This window comes from Martes martes, assembly GCF_963455335.1.
Source record: "Martes martes genome assembly, chromosome: 5".
In the NCBI taxonomy this organism is placed as follows: Eukaryota; Metazoa; Chordata; class Mammalia; order Carnivora; family Mustelidae; genus Martes; species Martes martes.
This window is the reverse complement of record NC_137892.1, coordinates 80213030-80239408: the sequence shown is the minus strand read 5'-3', so window position 1 is coordinate 80239408 and position 26379 is coordinate 80213030. Positions and strand designations below refer to the sequence as shown.

General features: G+C 37.0%; 1 protein-coding gene across 1 annotated transcript in view; it reads left to right on the top strand.

Moving 5' to 3' along the window:
* Positions 1-26379, top strand: part of MAP3K1 (mitogen-activated protein kinase kinase kinase 1) — a 78920-nt gene that overhangs the window by 28822 nt on the left and 23719 nt on the right. Inside the window, exons 2-6 of the mRNA XM_080803886.1 lie at positions 15430-15580; positions 19153-19353; positions 22805-23005; positions 23412-23528; positions 23893-24041. Coding sequence (XP_080660012.1) covers positions 15430-15580; positions 19153-19353; positions 22805-23005; positions 23412-23528; positions 23893-24041 — 819 coding nt within the window. The remainder of the gene's footprint in view (positions 1-15429; positions 15581-19152; positions 19354-22804; positions 23006-23411; positions 23529-23892; positions 24042-26379) is intronic.

Sequence of the window (26379 nt, the reverse complement as noted above, 5' to 3'; positions counted from 1 at the left end):
AAACTATTAGGAGGTACCCTTCAGATTTAACAAATAAAATAAGGGAGTTTAGGAGTCATGTTGAGACTTATATTTTTGATACTATATTTCCCTTTTAGGACTATAGCATGTAAATAGTGGAATTAATAAACGAGTCATAATGTTCACATTGGATGACCCTGAAGTTTTGCCTTGTAGTCTGGTCTGATTTGGTAAATTTTGGACTTCCAGAAAGGTTGTGAATTACTGACGATCACATACCTGGTTAATGGCAGTTAGGACTTGACTGAATCTCCAGACTTCGCAGTCCTTTTCTTCTTTGGTTCTTGAAGCCTCCCACAATGTAGAGAGTAGTAGTTCCGTACCTTGTGCTTATTTTTAAAGATTTTGGCCATATAGAAAAATACAGAGGGAAAATATTAGAGAATAGTATAATGAACAGCCGTAAAACTTCACCTGTATTTAGTAAGTGTTAATATTTTACCATTTTTGGTCCAGTTGGGTACATGAATGTATGTACTTTACAGGAACAAATATTAAACAAATAGTTGTTTGTCCCCCTGCCTCCCTCCTGGCACCCCACAGAGAACAGACTACCTGGTAGACTTGTACAGCAGTTACCTCCTGAAACTAGAAAAACATAGTTGTATTTTGCTATTTTCATCTGTTTTTCAACTAACGTATTGTTAAAAGAAAATACAAACCAACATAGTGTGCAAGGAGGAGGATGGGACTTTGAGGCCAGATAAACCCAGTTTTAAAACTCAGAAATCCATTTACTATGAATTCTTAGTCAAGTTACCTGATCTTTCTGTAAGAGTTTCTTTGCTCCCACCATGAGGATGGTGTGTTTCACCTTGAAGCCGTGGTGAGAATTAGAGCCACTCTATGGACAACATCTAGCATAGTACCTAGTACAGAGAGGGTGCTCCCTAAAGTGCAGCTTTAATCAACATCATTATTATAAACAATAATAGTAGTAATTTTAGTAGATAAATTTATTTGGGTGCCTGCCATGTAATTGGCACTTTTTAAGTGCTGCATTCATGTTCATTCACTTTAGAATTCTGTTAGATGAGAACTATATGCAAAGGGCTTAAAACAGTGAAAGGCACATAGGAAAGTGCATCATATAATTAATAGGAAATTAGGGAGGTTAACTTCCTTTTAGGCATTCTACATATACATTAGCTTATTTAACCCTACTAATGACACTATGTGGTAGGTATTTTTGTCCGCATTTTACAGTGAGGAAGTTCAGGTACAGAGAAGGTAAATACCTTGGGCCAAAGCCATAGCTAATAGTGTCAGACCTTGGATTTGAATGCAGGCAGTCTAGCTCCAGAGTTCATTCCCCTTATCACTGTGCCATACTTTTTGATTAGGTGTGTGGTATGACTTCTGTTTCTACCCTATCCTAGAAATGTATCCTTCAAATTATGTCATCTCTGGTGAATAAGAAGTCTTTTAGGTTTTATTATGTGTACAACCCAGATTTTACTGGTTTGAGTGGCTATTGCCCCCATCAGTATCCTTAAGACACCCCACCAAGCCACCCCCTGCAATATTTCTTAAACTCCCCAGTGTGAGTCTGACATGGCTCGTGAATGCATTTGGTCTGTTGCTCTGTAGCTATCTCTGGACAGCGCCGCCTCCCTGTCTGTTGCCTTTGCTTCCTCTGGCCACATTGGTCTCACTGCTCCTCCCGGGTACTGATGCTCTTTCTGCTCTGACCGCCTTCCCACCAGTCACTGCCAGGAACACGGCTGTCAGTGCCAAAGACACAAGAGTGCTCCCACTGTGCCAGAGCTCTGGGAGTTTGCAGTGAAGTGAAGACTGTGCCCCAGGTCCCTATTTTATTTCATATTCTGGGGTTTTACTCGAGTCATGTGGAGATGAGAGAAAATGGCTTGTCAGGGTTTTTGGGGTTTTGTTTTTTGTTTTTCTTTTTCCTTTGGCTGATGTCTCATCTTCACCCAAGACCTAAGTCTTTGGCAGAGAGTGAGTAGAAAGGGGCAAATCTTAGTGACAAACTCTGGCCTCTGCTAATAGACTAGGCAAAGTGTGAATGTCTGACATTCCCATCTCTTAGGATCGGTTTGTATCAGGTAATTTTACGCATTTCTGAAACTGGCTGTCAAGTAATCTTTTCCCCCATATTTTGAATTCTTAGAGCCTTAGTTGCATTAAAAACATGCTGAATTTTGTGATAGCTTGAGAAGTCTTATATTAAGACAGTAAGATAGCCAGTATTAGTTTCTTCCCTGAATTCTTCTTAGACATACTAATTTGAGCCAGAAGGGACTGTAGAGATGATTTAGTACGGATTTCTCATAGTATATCCCCAAAACCACTACTCTTGTCAAAGGCATTCTGCTCAAAGGGACTTCTGTGCCAACAGCATGAGGGATGCTGTGTACCTTCTTCCCCCTGCATTGGAAAATTAAGTGCACATAGGTTTTTATTTATTTTTTTTTAAGATTTTATTTATTTATTTGACAGACAGAGATTACAAGTAACCAAGAGAGGCAGGCAGGGAGAAAAAGGAGGAAGCAGGCTCTCCTCGGAGTAGAGAGCCCGATGTGGGGCTCGATCCCAGGACCCTGGGATCATGACCTGAGCCAAAAGCAGAGGCTTTAACCCACTGAGCCACCCAGGTGCCCCAGCACATAGGTTTTTAAATAACCTGTTTGATTTCATTTTATTTCATGTTTTCTAACAGCAGAATCATAAACTGTCTAGTATTTTATAGAACATTATTTTCACCAAAGTTTTATCTTTTGTCTAGAAAATGTTTCAGCCTTCATCAGCACCATGCCTACCAATCCTGTTCTTTCCTTTAAGATTATTTAGGTATGACCTCCTCTATGGATCTTCCCAGGACTCCCCTAGATAAAATTAAGGATGGATATCCACTCCATCCTTGCAACTATTGATGATATATTAAAATACTTCATTATAGCAGAGATGGCATCATATTTTCTCTGTTGTGCTAGACTAAGCACCTGGAGGGATAGAGATCCTATCTTACTTATCTTCTGTCTCTTTTTCCCACTTTGTATTTCTATGTCTCTTGCCTAGCCCAGAGCTTCCATGTAGTAGACGTGCCAACATTCATTGAACAGAGTGGTTTTCTAGTATTAAAAGCATAAAGAAGAAAAGCAGCATTTGTCAGGAAGTCATTCTTCCTCATTCTGAGCATCCCAGTTAACATGCCTTTCCACCAACTAGAAGGAAGTACTATAGAAATAGTATCAGCTGTTCTGCAGCATTTGAAAGAAATCATTCTCCTAGCAAAGGCTCTAAGAGGGCTTTGTGCTGTAATCCAGTGCTATACTCTCTTCTCCATTAATCTGGGAACACTAAAAACAGCCCAAGGGTTTTTATTAACATCAATGGTATTCACTCAAAATATTCTAATTTTAACTGTAAACCTACTTTTCTTAAAAGAGGGGAATATGTGCAGTAACAGACCAATTTCCTAATTATTACCCTTATTCATTTGATCTCTTAAAAGAATACTCAAACTAAGCTGCCATGGTTTTTGAAAAACAATTGACATAGTAAAAATGCAGTTGCATACCCACTGGAGAAGGTTCCAAAGAAAAGCATACAGCCGAGCTTCCATATAACATTGATTTGGGATCTTCTCCATGAAAAGCAAAATGGTGAAGGAATAGCCATCCCTTCCAACAACCCCCTGTCCCCTTACCTGCTTTGTACCATGAACTATGTAGTAGATGGAGGACAGGACACACAGTGCTTTGCTGAAAACTGTCTCACAGTGGTGGTATAGGGAGTTCCAATCTACTTCTCTAATGTATTAAAAAAGCTCACTATACTTGTGCATCATTTGTCATTTAGACATTCCCAACCCTAGATTTGTTATGTAGCACAAAAGGGGAATTCTTGAAAGGAAATACACATTTAGCCAAATACTATAAAATATTAGCATCCTTTTCCTTGCTTACTGATCTGTGTTCAACAATTAAGGAAGAGGATGCTCATACATCCCATTTTTTTCAAAGGTTTCTAAAGGTTCTTCGTCAAGTATCAAGGACACACAAAGGAAGGAATAAACAGTGGAATTTTTAGCAGTGAATATCAAAAGAATACAAAGCTTCAAGATTAAAAGTATCTGAAGCTTTCATGGGTTTTTGTTGGAAAGGAACAAATAAGAAATGGGACCATATTGGTCTTAAACTCCCTTTGTAAACACTGGCTCTGCGAAACGAGTTTACACTAAACCTGGTAGCTCTCCCAAGTTTGTGGGTGCAAAGAAGAGAATACTGTAAGTCTTTCTCTGGAAAATGGGTGGCAGGATAGCAGTATTTAGAAGTATTGTTACAAAGGCCATTACTTTGGTAAGCAAAAAAGTATTTTCGAAAAATACATAGTAAACATTCCACTGGCAGCTAGTTAACTTTTCCGTCCATTTGTTTTGTCCATCATTGTTAGAAGAAGAGCATTCGTTGGTGTTCTATCAGTAAGATTTTCATATATTTTGTTAGTTGATGAGTCTTAGAAAACCACAAAAGTCATTTCTATTCGGTTCTGATCATTTTTACAGTTTTCACTTGTCTACCATAAATATTACCATTTCATTTTAGTTCATAATTTGTGATGAGTCAGTGAATTTCACTGAAGTCAAGTCATTATAGAACTGAAAGCATGTGTTTAACTGTAGTGTGATTTGTTCTTTTATGCCGGTATATAAGGGGTGTTATCTTGAAAAGATGTCTGCCTTCACTGTCTCTGCTTTTTCTCTTTGAGTGCTTTTTTATGAACATATTTTCTGATGTCAAATTGCTAATCTTGTAGAATTTTTTTTCCTTACTAACTTAATTTGATTACTAACTTGGCTTGCCACCTTATTTCCTTTAGATTTTCTTTAAGTTCTTTATTATTTTATAAATATAACATTTTTATATAAATATCATTTTATAATATAAAATTTTTATATATTATACTATAAATTATAAATTTATAATATAAAATATATTTATTTTTAATAAGTATAAAAATTTATTTTCTAAAAAAAATTAAATTTTATTTTCTTGAAATTCTTTTGCCTCCTGGCAGGTTTTAACTTCTTTTGTAGACATTTTCTTGACCAGACAGTTACACACTTGTCAGTACATGTGATTATTCTTAAATATCCTCTGGCTTGATAAAGTATATATAATTATTTTCATTTAATGTAAATTTTTTGATTTTCACATTCATCTGTCAGCACATTTAGAAGGAACAGTACATTTTTTTCCAGATTTGGATAGAATATCACAGCTCCATACCCTGTGATGTCATCAGTACTGCATATTAGACTGATTTGTTTGTGGTAAATTCATTAACTTGAATGTTTGGTAGTTTTTAATATGCCATTACATTTCTGAGATACACGGATGTGCCAAGGAAACTTCTTAACCAAGTTTTTGCATTGCTGCTTTATATTCTCCCTGGGACTAGGCAAGCGTTAAGAGTGATTTTTTTTTTAAAGATTTTATTTATTTATCTGACAGAGAGAGAGACAGGGAGAGTAGGAACACAAGCAGGGGGAATGGGAGAGGGAAAGCAGGCTTCCCGCCCAGCAGGGAGCCCATTGTGGGGCCTATCCCAGGACCTTGGGATCATGACCTGAGCCACCCAGGCACCCCTTTAAGAGTGATTTTGAACACTATTTTTCACTGTATCTTGTTCTTGGTTTCTGTAATTCTTAGGCACAGGAAACACACCCCTTCAGTTTGATGATGTTTACTTGTGTATAAACCTATCTACCTGAAAGTCTAACCTTGGTGTTTACCTTCAGCATGTCAGTCACTTTGGAAGCTACTGAAGTCCTTCCAAAAGGCTTGTGTGTTAATTACACAAGATTTACTTTTCCTGCAAAGCAATTTTTTTTTAAAGATTTTATTTATTTATTTGACAGACAGATCACAAGTAGGCAGAGAGGCAGGCAGAGAGAGAAGGGAGGAAGCAGGCTCCCTGCTGAGCAGAGAGCCCGTTGCGGGGGCTCGATCCCAGGATGCTAGGCCGAAGGTAGCGGCTTTAACCTGAGCCGAAGGCAGCGGCTTTAACCCACTGAGCCATCCAGGCGCCCCAAAGCAATTTTTTATCTAACTCTTATTTGAATATTGCTATGGGTATTTGTGATCAAGAAAGGTGCCTTTTAATCATAAAACATAAAATTTTGAGTAGAATTAAATTAAAAAGTTCATAAAAGAAAACCTAGAATTTTCTCTTTCTTCACTTAACAATTTATCCCCCATTCATCATGATATTGCCCTAGTTGGTAATTACCAATATGTTATGTACATTTAAAAAACATTTTTAATGATGTCTGACTTTAAAACAGTTATAATTACCAGTAATAATTGACTTATCACTCCATTAGAATTTATTCAGTATTCTGTAGAGTATCAATTTCATTAAATATATCCATACATATTTATCACATATATATAAGAACATATAACATAGAACTATGTAGTTAAAATACACTTTTTTAAAAAGATTTTATTTTTAGGGGTGCCTGGGTGGCTCAGTTATTAAGTGTCTGCCTTTAGCTCAGGTCACAATCCCAGGGTCCTGGGGTTGAGCCCCGTATCTGGCTCCCTGCTCCACGGGAAGCCTGCTTCTCCCTCTCCCACGTTCCCTGCTTGTGTTCCCTCTCTGCTGTTGTCTCTCTCTGTCAAGTAAATAAAAATCTTTTATTTTTAAGTAATCTTTATACCCATCATAGGGCTCGAAATTACAACCCCAAGATCAAGAGTCCCATGTTCCACTGACTAGGCCAGCCAGGTGTCCCAAAATACACTTTTCTTTTGGATTCACTTGAATTCTCTAAAAGGAGCCTTTGAGGCATGTAGTTTACTCCATAGACTAGATAATGGGTAATTGACTGCCAAAAGAAATTCCATGTGGATTTGCTATGTTTACGAATGCTTTGATACTGGGGTGCCTTGGTGGCACAGTCATTTAAGTGTCCAACTCTTGGTTTTGGCTCAGGTCGTGATCTCAGGGTTGTAAGATCAAACCCTCTGTCAGGCTCTGCACTCAGCACAAAGTCTGCTTAAGACTCCCTCTCTTTCTGCCTCCCCCCCACCCCAAAATATATAAATCTCTTTTTTTAATGCTTTGATACTGTCTGGTAGCTCTCTGCTTTTTGTTAAGTCATTTGCATAATGATTGTTAAGCTAATATTTTACAAATTACTAATTTAGAAGTCAGAAAACCTTTTGAATATTCTTCTTGTTCTCTTTGAAATTGTTTTTATGTCCCAGAGACACTAATTTATGATAAAGTTATGGGCTAAATAGGCTGTGTGTGTCTCCTGGATACTACATCTGCACAGTGTTATTTCCCAGATATTTGTTTATTAGAAATGATAACCAGCTACTTCTGACTCTGAATCAGCAATTATTTATGGAGCCCATGGGATCTGTTGCTCTGGGTGCTCTGTTGGTAGCTACATGACACACCAGGGGAAAGGCCCTGCCTTCAAAGCACTTGCACTTTCCTTGTCTATGTTGGCCTAAGTCAGCAAGTAAACAAGCACTTGCAGTATGATCACCCATTAATATATTCTGTTGGTTTCATTTTGTCTAATTTCATATATACTCTTCACGTTTCTATACCATGTTCAACTTTTCAAAATTTTGTAATTTTTACTGAATAATTTAATCTAAAGCTCAGATGAGGTGCCATTTTAACATGAGATCAAATAAATGGAATTTTAGTACATACAGATAATTTGGAATAATTTATAAATAGAATCAATCAAAATCACTAAGGTGGTATTAAACTACTTGTAATAATAATTGTTGATGATAAGTTATATTATTGTCTTTGTTATTTGGCCTCCATACTATTTTACCTTTGATGTTGTTAACCAGTACGTGGGCTTTTTGAGGGTGAGATTCTGTGCCTAAAATCCCTCAGAGGACTAAATAGGAAGATTTATTTGTACATTACTAGAAATAGCTCCCTCCCCGTAAAAACTTCTGATAGAGATTCCACATATTATAAAACTGATTATCCATGGCCATACCCATATTATGAAATCAGTAGTCCTTTGTCGTGCTAAAGAGAAGATGGTTACTCTTTATGGGGGGGAAAAAGCAATTCCTCTTTCTCATTGTAAATAAATAGGAATTGTGCCATCATTAGTTCTCACAGTCAAATAGTACCAAGCACAAGTTGTAATAAAGTCTTTTGGGGACTAATTATCATACACACATGAGCCATTTTATATACTGTTATTTCATATGTAAAATTAGATATGTCATAATTGTTGTATTACAAAGGTGGAAGGGTTGGACTGACCATTGATTTTATTTCATTCTTGCTGCCCAGAAGAGCCTATACTTGAGAAATTATCTTATGGGAAAATAGAGTTTTTATGGATATTTTGGACTCAGATCTTGGTCAGCATTTGTAAATACTCATTTTCCTTTTGACCTGCAGGATATAAAAAACTGGAATCGGGGGCACCTGGGTGGCTCAGTGGGTTAAGCCTCTGTCTTTGGCTCAGGTCATGATCCCAGGGTCCTGGGATCGAGCCCCGCATCAGGCTCTCTGCTCGGCAGGGAGCCTTCTTCCCCCTCTTCCTCTGCCTACTTGTGATCTCTCTCTCTCTCTGTCAAATAAATAAAATCTTAAAAAAAAAAAAAAGACTGTGGAATCATTCTTATCTGGGTTTATATCCTGTATTTTTCACATACAGACCTTATCACCTTGGAAACAAGTTAACCTCCTTGTTTTTTCTTATCTGCCAATGGGACAGTAAAAGTCCCAAGTCATGAGAATTGACTGAGGTGACCCATGTGGAGCTGTTAGCACAGTGCCCTGTCCATGGTAAGCGATTGTTAGCCTTATGGTTCACCACACACTCTCCCCATTCTTAACTAAGTCATTCCTTCTCTTGACTTTTACCTGGAAACTCAAATTTTAAGGGTCCCACAACAGACTAGTTTTGTCTTGGAAGATAGTGCCTCGCTTGCTCTCCTCTCCCCTTGGCCAAGTGGACCTCAGTTGGGTGGCTCTGAATTGTACCTATTCTAGACAGTCCAGTGTATTTTTCAGAGTTCCTTGAGAGTCCTTGGACAGTGAAAGAATTAAGTTTCTTTCAGTATAAAGTTATCCGTAATGTGAACTATTCTGGAAATGTTTATATATATACTTAAGTTAAACTCCCATTACTTTCCAGGAAGGTTTCATGTGATCATTACATACTCTTATTACAGTGAAGTGCTCTATTAATGAAGAGAACTTGCTTCTTTAATTCTTAAAGTAGTCACCATTGTAAATACTTGTTTAAACTTTGTATTCTCATCAGGTAGATAAACAGCACAGATATCTGATGTCGAGTCATTGTAAAAACAAAATCAGAGTTGACAGTGACCTGCCATAGCAGTCAAGAGTCAGGTTGACCAGGGTTTGAATCCTGCTCCTGCTCCTTATACACTGTGTGACCCCAGGCATGTAAGTGAGCGTCTCCAAGCCTCAGATGGTAACTACCTCATAGTTACCTATAAAGCACTTAACACCTTGCCTGGCATGTAACATTAATTTTTTCTATTATGACATAAGTCTGGCAGTTATTTCTCCATATCACTAGTTGTTGACTAACATACATACTTCCATGCTAAAGATGAACCATTTAAGAAATACCTTTTAAAAATCATAATTAGGGGCGCCTGGGTGGCTCAGTGGGTTAAAGCCTCTGCCTTCGGCTCAGGTCATGATCCCAGAGTCCTGGGATTGAGCCCCGCATCGGGCTCTCTGCTCAGCGAGGAGCCTGCCTCCTCCTCTCTCTCTGCCTGCCTCTCTGCCTACTTGTGATCTGTCTGTCAAATAAATAAAAATAAAATCTTAAAAAAAATCATAATTAACTTGGTAGAATTCTAAGTGTTTTTCTAGTGTCTTCTGTGTGCCAGAGCAATGTGCTGTGTTAGTGTTGTAGTCAAGCTATTTGGGGATGGTGGGAAGAGAGACATAATAGGGTTTATTTCAGTGCAATGTAAAATGGAGCCATGAAGTTTCCTCCATTGCAGGGCATACATATGACCTCTGGAGAATTGGTTATTCACCACCCAGGGAAGTTTAAAAGTAGCTCTGATCATGTAACAGCATATTGTGGAACCCAGGTACAACTCTTAAGTTTATTTGCATTGCTTTTTCCCTTACTTCTATTGCCAACCACATCTTCTAATTTCTCTTTCTTCTTTATTTTTGTCTTAATTGTTCCTACTTAACTACTTTGCTCTTTTTCTCTATTTCAATGCCATTCTTCCTGCAGTGACATGATCTGTGTATCTTACAGTCACATACCCATAGTGGGCAGATCTGGTTAAAATGTACAGTACCATCCAGTATAGAGGGTCTTTGGACCAGGGCACATTCTTGCGCCCGCCAACTGTGGAGTGCAGGATGGGTTCAGATGTATAAGCACGGTACTCCCAAGCATCAGGCACCACTGTTGGAAGGGGAGGTGTCTATTGCTGGATAGACCCTCTGGCTTGGGTTCAGGTGCGTTTTGTGGCCTGTCGAGGACATTTGCTACTGATGATAGAAAAATAAGTAAGATATTGTAACCTGTCCCAGGAAAGCTCCCAATGTGGTGAGGGAAGCAGATACTTCTAATACTCAGCTTTATAATGTATTATAATTAATATTAACTCAGTGGAGAGGGAGTGGCAACTGCTATAGAATGATAGTAGGAAATTCTTTACTGAAAACATATAAGATGATAGGGTCGTTTTGTCAAGGAAAAAAAAAATCATCTGCAGTACCAGAGAGGTATGAAATACCTTGGTATGCTTTAAGAAGAGTATTTAAGTCCTTTGAGAAGTGATGGCTCATGTTTAAGGGGCTCCAGGAAGAGGGTCTGGTATATGATACCAGTGAGGTCAGTCAGAGTTAGAAGCAGAACTGGGGAAAAAATCACCTCGTAGAAATTCAGAGAGCTGTAAGAGTGACAGTCCAGTTAACAGCACTTGCTACCACAGGTGGTCAGGCAGAGGACCAAGTGGCTTCATTAAGAAGGGACCATTGAGCCATCTCATTTGTTAGCAGGTAAATTCTGTAAGTCTAGAAAGGGACCAGAACAAGAAGCCTAACTTCAGAGGAGAAAGGTTCTTTGAAGCTCTAGGTTGATCAAAGATTCATTCTGATGAATGTTTGGAACCCAAAAAAAGCAAGAAACATGTTTTCTAAATAAACAGGAAGGGAGGATAAAGCTTAATTTGTAACAATCTTTAAGTTTCTCATATTTGTCTGGCTAAAATTTCATTTATTTTTAAAGTCTTCAAAGTAGTTTCCCAAAATATGTATGTTTGTTTTGTCAAAGGGTCAGAAATGTACAAGCTATTACTTTACTTAAAATAACAGGTATTGGTTGTAGGTACTAATGCAAAAATAACTCTCCAAAACACTCACGTTGTTTAACTAAATTGAATTAGAGGTCCTCTAATCTCCTAGTGATTTAGCAACTGTTTAGATTAGTTTGTGTTAAAAAAAAAAAAGATGTTTCCTGTTACGGCTGTAATATTAATTGAATAAGAAGTATACTTATGACTGCTGTATACATACACACATGACTTTTTTCCTAGCAAGTAGACAGGATTCACTGTATATTTCATTGAACCTGAGATCCCATTAAGTATAAATTGAACCATTATCTTATATAAACCCTACCATAAATTACAACATTTGATTGTAAGAAGTATTCAAATTTCACAGATACTAAAATGCAAAAAAATACACATTTTTGAATAATATATGATTATTAAAACATTAGAAATAACTTTTTGGTTTATATTTGCGATTTATTTAGGAACAACAAAAATTGCTCCACTGAATAAAATCTAAATTACAAATGTAGTATTAATTAAATACAAAACTATAGAAAGATTAACATGAGTAGTCATTAAATTTTAAAACTAGGGAGGTACTGGGTGGCTCAGTTGGTTAAGTGACTGCCTTCAGCTCAGGTCATGATCCCAGGGTCCTAGGATTAAGTCCCACATCAAGCTCCTTGCTCAGTGGGAAGCCTGCTTCTCCCTCTCCCTCTCCCTTACTCTGCCTGCTTGTGCTCTTTCTCTCTCTCTGTCAAATAAATAAAATCCTAAAAAAAATAACTTTTATTAGGATTTTATTTATTTGACAGAGAGAGAGAGAGAGAGCATGAGAGGGGAGAAGGTCAGAGGGAGAAGCAGACTCCCTGTGGAGCTGGGAGTCTGATGTGGGACTTGATCCCAGGACTCAGGGATCTTGACCTGAGCTGAAGGCAGTCGCTTAATCAACTTAGCCACCCAGGCCTCCCACTCCAAAAATTTTTAAACTAGGAAGGTCCTCAGGGCTGCCAAAGATGTTAATAAATGAGCATTCCTTTAATATATGCTTTGAAACCTATCATAAGCCAGACATTGTTAGATGTTGGATATAGAATGATGGATAAAACACTGGTCCCTGCCTTCATGGAATTTATAGTTTATGGTGAGGAAATAGGTTTGCAAATTGCAGTGAGCACTTTAAAAGAAAAGTGCAGTAGTGTGAAGGAATGGAACTACAGATTCCTAACTGAGATTGGGACCATCTCTGAGGTATAGAAGAAAAGCTAAAAAGTCAGTAGAAATGAACAAGGTGAAAAGTAGACAAGAAACAGTCTGTGCAAAAGTCTTGAGCAGGAGAGATTTTGGAGTTTTTCAGGCAGTGAAAGAAACACAAGGAGCGGGGTGGAAGGCTAGGTTACTTCAGTTGAGGTAAGACCAAATGATGCATGGCCACATAGGACCTGTTAAACATTTTGAATTTTAGTCCAACCCAGAGGGATGCCTGGAGGGTTTTAATAGAGGAAGTAACCCTGGCTGCTCTGTAAAGCCTGGATTGGAGTAAGATTCAAAGTGAAGAAGCCTCCTTAGGAGTCTGTTGTTAGTACAGACCAGCTAAGTTGGCAATTTGACCTAGGTATTTGGAGTAGAAGATACATATCTTGAAGATAATATGCCAGTATCACCAAAAATCTTAATTTGTGTACTACTTGACCCAGCAATTCCATTTCACAGCATTTGTTGTGAAGAAATAATCCTGTATGTATGTACAAATTGAGGTACATGCGTATGCGTATCCCCTATTATTTATTAAGAAATTGGTTTAAGTGATTACAGTATTTTCAAACAAGCGGAAAGAAAAGAGGCAAATCATGCCAGCTTTAAGGAGGCCACATCATTCAGGAAGATTTGTTTAGACAGGGAGTGTCTTCTTCATGTTTGGGTGAGTGCCAGGGAGAGAGACACTGGAAATACAGAATGGAGAAGAGATACTCATAAAACAAATTTGGGGAGGAGAGACATTTAGGACCAAAGGGAAGATAAGCTCCTTTGTCCATGAGTGCAGGAGCTTCTGGGGTGAAAATGCACTGAGCTTCTGCAGTGTGTCTTATTTTTTGAGAACTAGCCTGGGAACCTAGCCACGCCTTGCAACATTGTTACTGGAGGGGAAAGTGTTTGCTTTTCAAACCAGAGAGTTGTGAGTGAATTTTTGGTATGCAGTCAGCCCATAAATTGGGTTCCCTGTAAATCCGAGCTTCCCTGGGTAAGTAGTAACTGAACAGGATGAAATTTTGGGAAAACATTTCTCTACTCTTCCTGCCTTCTTGTCCTTCCCTTTGCCCTCCTTCGCCCAACTCCTTCTCTCCCATTCTCTTCTTTCCTTCTCCCTTTCCCCTCCCCTTCCTGCTCTCTCTTCTTTTCCCATTCCTCTCCCCTCTCTACTCTTCCTCTGAGACACCCAAAAAGTTACATTTTATACTATAATCAGAGCAGGAAAAAGAGCCAGGCACTTCTAAGCAGATAAAAGAATCTCCTTCCTTCCATTCTTTATTTACCTTTTTTCTTTACATATAGGCACTTTCTATTCAGGAGTTTTCTTAGACCTTTGGTGGCGGAAATATTCTACTGTATGCTCTTAATGCCCACTTGCAAGTTTCAAATGTTTTGTGCCCTCTACATTCCTAAAACTAGACCAGTCTCTCTACACTTGTTGATTTCCACTGCCCTCACAGAATTGATGCTTCAGGAAAACCAATTAACCATTTCCTTTCTAGTGCATATTTAGTTTTTAGTAGGTTTTTTTGCTGGTTCTCTGGAGGTACTGACGCTCCACGGTTGTAATTAGCTGGAAAATTCCTAGAGGAGTTTGCATTTGACTTTTTAGTAAGCTTGCAGTTATCGTCTGTGGTATTTCCTTGAGTATTTCCTTTTCCAATCTGTTAAAAAACCACACAACTGTTCTGTAACTTTATAGAATATCCAAAATAGTTGTTGAAATTAGCTTAGTATTTTTTAAGTTACTTCTTCCAGAGCACAAATGCTTTAACTCTTTCCTTATGAATCAGGTTTTAAAATCCATGCATATGTGTTTTGCATTTGATACATATATCCACATGTGGATATAAGTGTATCTGAAATTAGGGGTGCCTGGGTGTCTCAGTTGGTTAAGCGTCTGCCTTCAGCTCAGGTCATGATCGAGCCCCACATTGGGCTCTCTGCCAGGCAGAGAGACTGCTTCTCGCTCTCCCTGTGCTGTGCTCCCCCTGCTTGTGCTCACTCTCTTTCTCTAAGGAATAAATAAAATCTTTTAAAAAAAGAAAGAAAGAAATTAGCAGGTGCTTTACCATTTAGGCTTTGTAGAATTAGTTCTCAAAAGTTACTAGCTTCCAGATTATTTTATTCTGATAACTCCACACTATATTATGGAGTAAAGGTCAGATGTTTGTACCAATTTTTACTTTTTATTTACAGAGTATCCCCAATGCTTTGATATGGAATTATTGTTGGGAGAATACAAATTTAATCATTTAGGCTTTGAACAAATATTATGGGATCACAGAAGATGGGTTAGGTTACAGTTAGCTTATTAAATATTTATTTAGTGTTTTTCATAAAATGAGCATATCCACCAGATTCAATCTATAAAGACTTAAATTATTGGAAATGCTAGAATAAATTATTGGAAATCCTTAAATTATTGGAAATCCTAGAGTAGTAAAATAGTCTTCTAAATCTCTGTTAAATACTTCAGGATGTGAGAGTGGTGCAGTTGGAAACAGTGCAGTGTTCATGAATGCGTTCGTTAATGCCACACTTAATGTCTTGGGATCCATTTTGTTAACTACCTGGGAACAAGGTCTGCATTAATATTGTTAAGTCTGTACCTTCTAAATAGAACCTTTCTTTTTTAAAAGGCATTATTAAGCTCACATTATCATGTGACATTGAACAAGAGTATATATGATTCACAGTGATACTTTCATACTTGGCTTAAATCATTGGGGGGTGGGTTAGCAGTTACCTTTTTAGCTACATGTCCAATGAAGGTATAAAATTCTATTTGTTCTTGGAAATTATCTTTTATATATTAATCTCATTCTTGTTTCTCCCTCCATTTCAGTCGTGAGATGGAGAGTAAAGAAACTCTCAAGGGCTTGCACAAGATGGACGATCGCCCAGAAGAACGAATGATCAGGGAGAAACTGAAGGCAACCTGTATGCCAGCCTGGAAGCATGAGTGGCTGGAAAGGAGAAACAGGAGAGGCCCTGTGGTAAGTGGCTGTGAGTTACCTGATGTAAGGAAGAAAGCATAGCAGGAAGTGGGAAATGCAGCATAAATAGATCCTCTTGTAAGCTTTTTTTTTCTTCTTGATTTTTAAATACAGTCGTTTCATTTGCTTGATATTCTAGCCACTTGGAACAAAATATACCTAAAACTATGCTCACTAAGCACCTTAAACCATTAAAAGAACTAAGCCGGTTGGTTTGGGAAGGTAATGCTTAAAGCAACACTGCCCCCTACTGTCAGTATCTAGAACCTTTTAGTAGAGATTTCTATTGTACTTCGAAAAAGAAAAGCATTTTTTTTTTCACATTTTATTTTTATATTCTTTCTCGAAGGTAGGACCCAAAGATCTGAGTTCCAGAAATCATTCAGGAAAGCAAAAAGTGTGAATAGACTCATGGGGTTTGAGGTAAATTTAAAAGATGCCCAGGGTTTGGGGAAAGAAAACTTAGCTAGCTAGGATTAGGAAAGAAAGGCATTCTCTGTCCTTTGCCATCGTTATTTTCTTTTAAAATATACAAATACTTTGAAATGTGCTCGTCTTTCTTATAAAAGAAGTAGATCTTGATTTTTAAGTTTCCCAGTATCAGTTTGTTATCAGCAGGTTTTTATTTGCTTTTTGTTTGTTCTTTATAAGTAAAAACAAGATTTATTAGATTTGGGGGAGGGCAAAGGGATGGTGGGTATAATCATAAAAGCTACTGGGCAAGCTACTCATTTGACAATTGAAACCTTCCAGCTGTATGATCATCTAGCCCTACATTCATCCCACTTGCCCCCCCCCCCCTTTTTTTTAAAGAGAGGGATAGATACCCCTGGGGATAAAAATACATTATACGTTTATTTAAAAAAAAAAAGAGAGAGAGAGAGAGAGAGGGATAGAGAGGAGGTGGGAGGAGCAGAGGGAAAGGGAGAGAGAATCTTACACAGGCTTCATACCCAGTGCAGAGCCCGACATGGGGCTCCATCTCACAACTCTGAGATCATACCTGAGCTGAAATCAAGAGTTGGATGCTTAACCAGCTGAGCCACCCAGGTGTCCCCCACTTCCCTATTTGAGTTCAAATTTAAATATAAATTAGTTAGGGGCACCTGGGTGGCTCAGTGGGCTAAAGCCTCTGCCTTCAGCTCAGGTCGTGATCTCAGGGTCCTGGGATCAGGCCCTGCATCAGGCTCTCTGTTTAGTGGGGAGCCTGCTTCCTCCTCTCTCTCTTGTCTGTCAAATAAGTAAATAAAATTTTTTTTAAAAAAATAAATAAATAAATAAATAAATATAAATTAGTTAAATATAAATAAGTAAAAATTTTGTTCCTCAGCCACATTAACCGTGTTTCTAATGCTCAGTAGCCATATAGACTTCCCTCATCACTGAGCTGTGTTCTGTCTTGCACACTCTACCCAATGGTGCTAACCCATGGAGCTAATATAGAATATATTTAATTGTTCCTTTATATACCAGCTTTTATGCTAAGCTACCATATTACCCATGAGTCCTTTCCTTTCCAGCTAAGCTTCCACATTCCTTCCATTTGTTTTTCATATGAAGTAGTATGGTGAGAACCCCTCACTGTTGCAGTAATCATGTCAGAGGATGCAGATGAAGAAATCAGGGGTTTATCTTAGAAAAGAGAAAGTTCTATTGAAAACATCTTATAGAAGGGGTAAATTTCTGCCCAATTAATATAAAAACATCTTTGAGTAGTTTAAACCCATCTGAAGTGTCAGTGTGCTTTCTGGAGCTCCTTGTGCTGATGGAGAGTCCAGATCTTTTGAGAATACCATAAAGCAGAAATCACAACTGTCTTGAAAAGAAGCCAAAATAGCCAATCCTTCATGACATATAAACTAAGGACATTCAGTTATCTAAGGCTAAATTCTGTTTTTTCTCACTGTCCCCTTTCCATCAAATTCTTAAGTACGTTATCTGTGTATAGGACAGAGGAAAAGAGGGAAGAGATGTATGGAACAAGACATATGACTTACAGTCCTTAAATTCAGTTATGCTCCCCTACATCTCACAGTTGACAGATTTCATATTACACTTAAGAAGTTTATAATCTACTTGGAGACTCTGCTTTTGTTTGTTTTTATTATGTTTTATGTAGTTTAAATCAGGTCCTTCTTAAAATGTGAGGTATAAATATCTCCAATTATGAAAATGGAACTTAAAAAATAAAGGCACGAAATATCACAGAACAGTATGTGACTGTATGCCAAATGTGTAGAGTGGGCAGAGAACAGTAACAACTTAGAAGAAAAATGTCAGGCTGACAAAGTTAGGTACACATCTGTAAAAGGTAGGATTTTAACTGACCCTTAAAAGATGGGAATTTGGGCATGCCCAGGTGGCTCAGTTGTTATGCATCTGCCTTCAGCTTGGGTCATGATCCCAGGGTCCCAGGATCGAGTCCCACATCGGGCTCCCTGCTCAGAGGGGAGTCTGCTTCTACCTCTCCCACTCTGCCTGCTTGTGTTCCGTCTCTGGCTGTGTCTCCTCTATTAAATAAAATAAAATCTTTAAAAAAAAAAAAAAAAGATGGGAGTTTTTACCAGGTAAAGGTATGCTGCCTGGTGTGCTGCGGGCTGGAGATGTGATTAGCAGGGAGAGTGGGAGTGAAAGCCCAGGAAGATGACAGGTTAGTCATGTTTGGTAGGCACATCAGCAGGCTAGTAGAATAAAACAGTAGTGGGAGAAAGGCAGGGAAGGTTGGCTAAGGTTACAGGGTTTGGCCTTTTGGTCAGAGCTAGATTAGGTCTGTTGAGAAGCAGTAGGTCTTGCAAGCTGCCTTTCTACTTGAGACATTGCTCTTTAAATGTGTAGTTTCCTTTGATGATTTTGAAATACATGTCTAAACTACTGTAATAAAACATTGTATTAAAAAAAGGCAAAATGAGGGCACCTGGGTGGCTCAGTGGGTTAAAGCCGCTGCCTTCGGCTCAGGTCATGATCCCAGGGTCCTGGGATAGAGCCCTGCGTCTGGCTCTCTGCTCAGCGGGGAGCCTGCTTCCCCCTCTCTCTCTGCCTGCCTCTCTGCCTACTTGTGATCTTTCTCTCTCTGGCAAATAAAACAAATAAAATCTTTAAAAAAAAAAGGCAAAATGGTTTTATATTAATCAAGCTATTTGGGCATTTAAATTATGCCCATTATTGTTTTCAAGATCCTGCATTTTCTCAATAGAAATGAAAAAGAAAACATCTCCTTGAATCTAGTTGAATAAATTAACTGTAGAAGGTAAAAGTGCTTATTTTTCATGTTTGTTTACTAACCTATGATTATTGATTTTGAGTGTTAAGTGATTTAAGGGACATAATAACAGACAATACTAAATTCTAAAATTATGTATAACATTTTAACTAGTGATAAAGCCTAAATGAATAAAATCTGTGGGTAAAAATAGTCTTAACATTTATTGTTTGAAGTAATACTAAATAAAAGTTGATAAATTGTTATATTTATATAACATTGTATAATGAAAACGAGTTCATTTTTTGGTCTGTTGTGTTTAAATTAGTTTTTTATATTGTTAAGTAATCAGAATACTGGAATTTTAATTTAGGTGGTAAAACCAATCCCTATTAAAGGAGATGGTTCTGAAGTTCACAACTTGGCAACTGAGTCACAAGGAGAGGGCCAGGCGAGCACCACGTCACCTGCTCCCAAAGGCCGACGTAGTCCTTCTCCTGGCAGCTCCCCGTCGGGTCGCTCAGTGAAGTCGGAATCTCCAGGAGTTCGGAGAAAAAGAGTTTCCCCAGTGCCTGTAAGTTAATGTTCCAACAAGTATATTAAGTTTCTATAATTTTTTGATATATTTATAACACAGAAAAGATTGGCTAACCATCTGTTACAGCAGCATTTTTCCAAGTGTAGTCCACAGACCCTTGGTTGGGGGAAGAGCACAGGTCCTGAGACCTTTTCTGTGGATCCATTAGATCAAAACAAATTTTGTAATAAAACTGAGATCTCACTTGCCTCTTTAACTGCATAAACATTTACAGTGGTGGGTAAAACTGATGCATTCACCTAAATTAAGGCTATGACAACAGGAATCGGGGTATTTTTGGCAGACATTTTCCTTAAGACAAGTTAAGTGAAGGAAGGAACTTCAAGAAAGAAAATTGAAATGTTTTTTCACCAGGGAATTTAGAATTTTGGGAAACTCATATCCACCACTATAAACTTGACAGTTTCCCAATACTTGAATTTTCTAACAAGATTGGTGATGTTACCAAATGTGACTTTTTTTTTAATGTATTGCACAATGAAATGCATAAACATTTAGGAAATCTGCATAACTTGGTAAACCAGTATTTTCTTAATGACCAATGCATGATGAAACAAAATCATCCTTAGGTAAATGATCCATTCAAATTGTGAAAGATAGACCATCTGGATTTTCATGTGTAACAGTAGGAAAAGTTTGTTGATGTGGTTTCAGATTTCATATCACAGTCTTGGGACTAGTATCAAAAAAGAGTGTTCATAATTATTGGAAGAGTCTTTTAAAATACCTTTTCCAGCTGCATATATTTGTGAAGCCACATTTTCTTCATGTACTTTATACAAAACGTCATTATCACAGCAGACTCAATGCAGAAGTATGGATGAGAATCCAGCTGTCTTCTATATTAAATCAGACATTAGAGAGATTTGCAAAATGATAGGTGCTAACTTTCTGAGAGAGAGAGAAAGACTTCTAGTGGCAGAAATGCAAGTTAAAATTTACTTTCTGAACTTGAAGAGCAAAGAGCAAATGAGTGGGTGGTAGAATGACTAAGATCATGACCAAAGGGGGGAATCTGGTTTTCCTCTGATCGGCATATAAATCCTTCCAAAAGTAAATTTTAAGTAAAAATTTTTACATTAAAGTCCAAACTACCTAACAGTATTTATTGGCTTTATGTTGATACATCTTTAAATGAGCCATTATTTTTAAACTTAAAACAAAAACAATCTTGTCTTTTCTCATGAATCTGTAAATTAGTCAGGGCTCAGCAAGAATGACTTATGTTTGTTCTTCATGGTATCTGCTGAAGCTGGAATATCTAAGATGCTTCCTCACCCATGTGTCTGGTGCTTCCGCTGGGATACCAGAACAGTTGGAGGCTGTTGGCATCTCTTCCTCATAGCATGGAAGTTAGGTTGCAACACCAAGTTTTGCGAACTAGGAGAGAGCATGGAACAGATTCTGTCCTCAGAGGGAACCCTGCTGACACACCTGTTCTTGGACTTCCAGCCTCTGGAACTATGAGACCAAAAAAAAAAAAAAAGTATCAAGAGGGCAAGTCCAGTGTGGAAGCTTTTATCAAACTGCCTTGTTTCCTAATGCCTTATTGCCCAAAGGTAGTTACATGCTAGTTGCATATCCAGAATCAGTGTGGTGGGGGACTACACAAGGGTGTAAATACAGGGAGGTATGGTTTATAGGAGCCATCAATGTATAAAAGTCTACCACAAGTATATACAGAATATTTCCCCTTCACTCCCCCACTTTAGGATATATGTTAGTCAAAATTACCTCTCATTCTCATTCTGGATAAATCATATTTTATTTAAGGAACTGCATACTAATAGACATGTATATTCCTTCTTTTCATCACTAAAAAAAACAGTCCTGCAAACATACTTTTTATGCATATGGCATTTTACACATCTGTGAGCATATCCATAGTCTGAATACTTAGGTCATATAGCATGTACATGTGTACTTGTTTTTTCTTTTACTTTTTTAATAACTGCCTACTAAAAAAGTAATGGCTGGATTGAGATAATTCCTATACTGTACAATTCACCTGTTTAAATTGTACTATTCATTGGGTTTTGGTCTATTCAGAGTTGTAGCCATCACTATAGTCAACTTTAAAACATTTCCATCACCCCAAAAAGAAACCGCAGACCAATTAGCAGTCTCTGCCCAGCCCTTGGCAACTATTAATCTGCTTTCTTAGTCTATGTATAATTTGCCTGTTCTAGTTATTTCATAAACAGTAAATGGAATCATTCAGTATATGTGGTGGTTTTTTTTATTGGTTTCTGTCACCTATCATAATGTTTTTGAGGTTCATCCATAGTATAACTTGTACCAGTACCCCATTTGGATTTTTTTTGGTTTTTCTGTTTTTTCCCCCCACAAAATATGTTCGTTTATCAATGTGTGGGTTGATTTTTGCCACATACATACATATTTTAACATAAAAATATTAGCTATGCCATATTCATGGGGGTTTTTTAACATTCAAAACTAATTTCCAATTGACCCAATTCTCTGTAATTCTGTTTGGGGATACTTCATTTTTAACTGTGGAATAACAGTCTTTTGTATGGATAAACACATTTGATTTATCCATTTGTTAGTTGCTGGACTTTCCACTCTTTGGTTATTATGAATAATGCTGTTTGGAACACTTGTGTACAGATCTCTTTGTATCTTTTCACCTCTCTTGGGTTTATACCTGAAGGTGGAATTGCTGGCTTATGTTTTCCAAAGCAGCTGTACCATTTTATTTTCCCACCAGCACTGTATGAGGGTTCTAATCCCTCATGTTCTCACTAACATTTATTATCTTTAGCAATTAAACGAGGCATCAAAAAGGACTAGAATTACCCCTGGGCATTGATGTAGAAAGTCCAAGTTCTAGGGCAATCAGTGGAGTGGAATGAGTGATATATATCACCTTCACCACAGGAGATTTTGTCTGCCTTCAGTGAAATGTCTTAATCTGGGGAAAGTCACTTACTAGTTCTCTCCAGAATATACCACAGGAGGAATTCCATGGTAGTTATAAATTACCAGCTGCAAAGAGCATTTAGTAACGTGGTAAGTGGAAGCCAGGAAATTGGATTTTTAATTTTTATCACTAGAAACCATTCATTTTGCTTGCTTATGGATGAATTTTTATGCTTTTAATCTTGGTTTAGCTGATACTTTTCAAAGAACTCAAATATTTACATTTTGTAAAATTACCACATAGTTGTCTCACTTGGCCAAATATTTGTCATTAGTTATAAGGATGACTGAGATTTTAGAAGTTTACTTGTGATGCGTATGTCAGATAAGCATTTGCAAAACACATTTTGTCCCATTGTATTTTGGAGCATTTTTTTCAGAATATAAAATGCCACGTGGCCGTATCTGGTATGACCCTTTTCGAGGTCATTGATTCTTATCAAGAAGTAAGTAATATACCTAACACAAAAACAACGTTGTGAAGTTTCAGAGTGGGCGAATCACACCACCTCGAAGAGCCCCTTCACCAGATGGCTTCTCACCATATAGCCCTGAGGAGACAAACCGCCGTGTAAACAAAGTTATGCGGGCCAGGCTGTACTTACTGCAACAAATAGGACCCAACTCTTTCCTGATTGGAGGAGACAGCCCAGACAACAAATACCGGGTGTTTATCGGGCCTCAGGTGGGATCTTTCACCATTTTACATTTTATTAGTATCTGGTATTAACTCAAATGTATGTACTATAACAGCTTAAATTTAGATCAGTTAATTCTCTTTAGTTAACTAAAGTGAATTTAAAATATATTTTGGGCTAATAAACATTTTTATTTGATGTATTTGTGAAGATCTCTAGTATGACTCAATATACTTTAGAGCACAAATCTGATTTAATAAATTCACCAAAAATAAGAGATTAAGTCATAGTGTAGACTTTTCTTACATATCCTTATATACTTTACTATGTAAGAATAATGAAAGAAATTAACAGAAATATTGTTGAACTTGGAAATTAAAAAAAAGTGATCATCTTAGGAATTCTAATGGAACCACAGATTTATTACCAATAAATTCTCTTGTAACTCTTTAGAACTGCAGCTGTGGCCGTGGAACTTTCTGTATTCATCTATTGTTTGTTATGCTCCGGGTGTTTCAACTAGAACCTTCAGATCCAATGTTATGGAGAAAAACTTTAAAGAATTTTGAGGTAATTTTTAATAAATGCTTTAGAGTAAAACTGCTAACAATTTTTTATGGCTCATTCCTGACAATTTCCCGTGAGCTATAAATTTAAATAGACATTTTGAAGCTGTGAAGATATTTAAGAATTATTTGAGACTTATCTCTTATAATCCATTGACTAGTTTTTTCTTCCAGATTGAAAAGAAAGTAAACACTGACATGTTATAATAAATATTGTCCTTAGTAAGCTATATATGTTCTTATTTTTGAAGCTCTTAAGATTGGCTTTGTGGAAAAATCTATGAAATAAAAGACAATGGGACCTCTAGAACTCTTTATATGTCTATTATAGTGCGAATATCATTGTTACTGTCTTTTTTCAATGTTAGGTTGAAAGTTTGTTCCAGAAATATCACAGTAGGCGTAGCTCAAGGATCAAAGCTCCATCTCGTAACACCATCCAGAAGTTTGTTTCACGCATGTCCAATTCTCATACATTGTCATCATCTAGTACTTCTACATCTAGTTCAGAAAACAGGTTAGTACAATTTAAGGAATTAAAAGCATTAATCCAGTGTTACTTTTTAATTATAGGGGTAATTTTTTATATTTACTTGTTAAGTTGCTCGAAAATAATTATTGAATCTTGGCTTTGAAGTTAAAATCAAGGGTAAACAATATTTAAAGGTCATCTGAGTATTTGTGTGTATACATACATATATACATACACATATATATGGACTTTTCATCCTGAAAAACTACGCTGTTGAAAAATGGCACCATAAAAATCAGAATATAATAGACACTTCATAAGAAAAATCAGGTGGCACGTATAAAATATAAGTGGCTACTGTTTATCAGTCATTACTTTTTGCCAAGCACCTAATACGGTTTCTCATTCTGTTCTTATACAAACCTCATTACATAGGTTTTACCACTCTTTGGCAGACAGTAAAGTTGAGCTACTGTGTAAAAAATATGTCTTTAGTTCTTTCATAAACAAATTATATACAAGCCAAAGTGGTTTTCCGAAATCAGTTTCCCATGTAGGACCTTAAATTATATGACATCACTGCTTCTTTCATAGATATTTTCACAGAATCCTCATTACAGGCTGTTTTATGTGTGAGAACACAAGGATGCTCTTCTAAACAGATTAATCATTTGTAATTAAGTGATACAGTAGCTGTTAATCACAGGTATTTAAAATCTACAGTGCTTCTCAAACTCTTGCATTGCCTAGCTGCTAATAAGAATGACCACATAATGCTGAAGGATCTGAAATACAGCCCAAAACGACAGGTGTGAAAAAATTTTCAATTCTCATGTGAATTTTCTTTCTTTTCTAAGTTCTTTATTGGGTTCCTTCATTGGTTCCTTCATTGGTAAAAATGAGTTTTTAAAATTACTCCAGAAAAGGAATGCTGCTTCTTTTAAAAGGGCACCTCCTTTATGTTCCCAAGGCACCTGTTTGAGAAGCACTAGTCTTAGTGATTAAGTCCCATCTTCATATCAGCAATTTTTTAAGTATTATTACTACTTCAAAATTGATGAAGAATGGAAAGTAATGAGGTCAGGGGATTTGTAAAGAAAAGAATGGAGAGATCTATGGGAAAAGTAAATGTTTAAATTTTCTTATTTTTTATTAAATGAATTTATTTTAGAATTGCAGAGTTTTACAAGCTTTTTGGGGAATTAGAGATTTCTAGTTTACGTGGTGTAGTGATAACTGAAGCCAAAAGAGTTCATGCAGCTCAGCTGAGCAAAAGAAGAATCAGAACTTCAGTATCTTGACTTCTAGTTCAGGGTTCTTTCTCTTACTCCTTATCTCTTATAAATAGATGAAAAAGTGAGCTTTATTTCTTGAGCTTCATGACCCAGACTTATTCTGGAACACTCCTCCTTTTGATTCACATTGCTATAGCTTTTTGTTTTGGAAAAGAAAAAGAAATGTTTAAAACCAAGTAGCCAAAGTTAAAATAGAAAGTTTCTTTCTAAAATAAATGAAGATACCTTCCAAATATCGACTGGCCATAATATGGAGGTTTTTATTTATTCACTTGGTTTAATATATATATGGGGGGGAACCACTGAAGCTATCATCTTGATATACTAACATTATACTGTATAGGTAGGTAGGTTAATGTTTCATGTAACCACAAATTTTTATATCTAAAAACTACAATTAAAAAAAAAACAGGAGATCTGTCTGGAGACCTGATTGCATTGTATTATATAAGAAACAACAAAAGCCAGAATTGGGACAAAGTGAACCTAAGGTCTTAGTACATAAATGGGCAAAGGGCGTGAAGAAAACATTCACAAAAGAATTTCAAGAAGCTAACATACATACAAGGAAATGGTCATTAAAAAAAAGATTTTTTTTATATATTTGTATAGATATTTATTTATATAGATTTATTTAGATAATTTGTCAGACAATTCAGTTCTTGTATAAGGATTTGGTTCACCATATGTCAAGTTCTGTAGCCTGCTGGAAAAAAATGTTTTTTAAAAAAATGTTTATATTTGTTGATGTAGTAAATGTACTTTTTTGACAAAAAATTTTAATCTGAGGGGCGCCTGGGTGGCTCAGTGGTTTAAGCCTCTGCCTTCGCCTCAGGTCATGATCCCAGCGTCCTGGGATCGAGCCCCACATCGGGCTCTCTGCTCAGCGGCGGGGGAGCCTGCTTCCTCCTCTCTCTCTGCCTGCCTCTCTGCCTACTTGTGATCTGTCTGTCAAATAAGTAAATAAAAAATCTTTAAAAAAAATTTTTTTTTAATTTTTTTAATCTGAGAAACGCACAAGATTTATATATATAACCCTGTCACAGTATTATGAAAAAAATTGAGAGCAGCTTAAATATCCAGCCAGG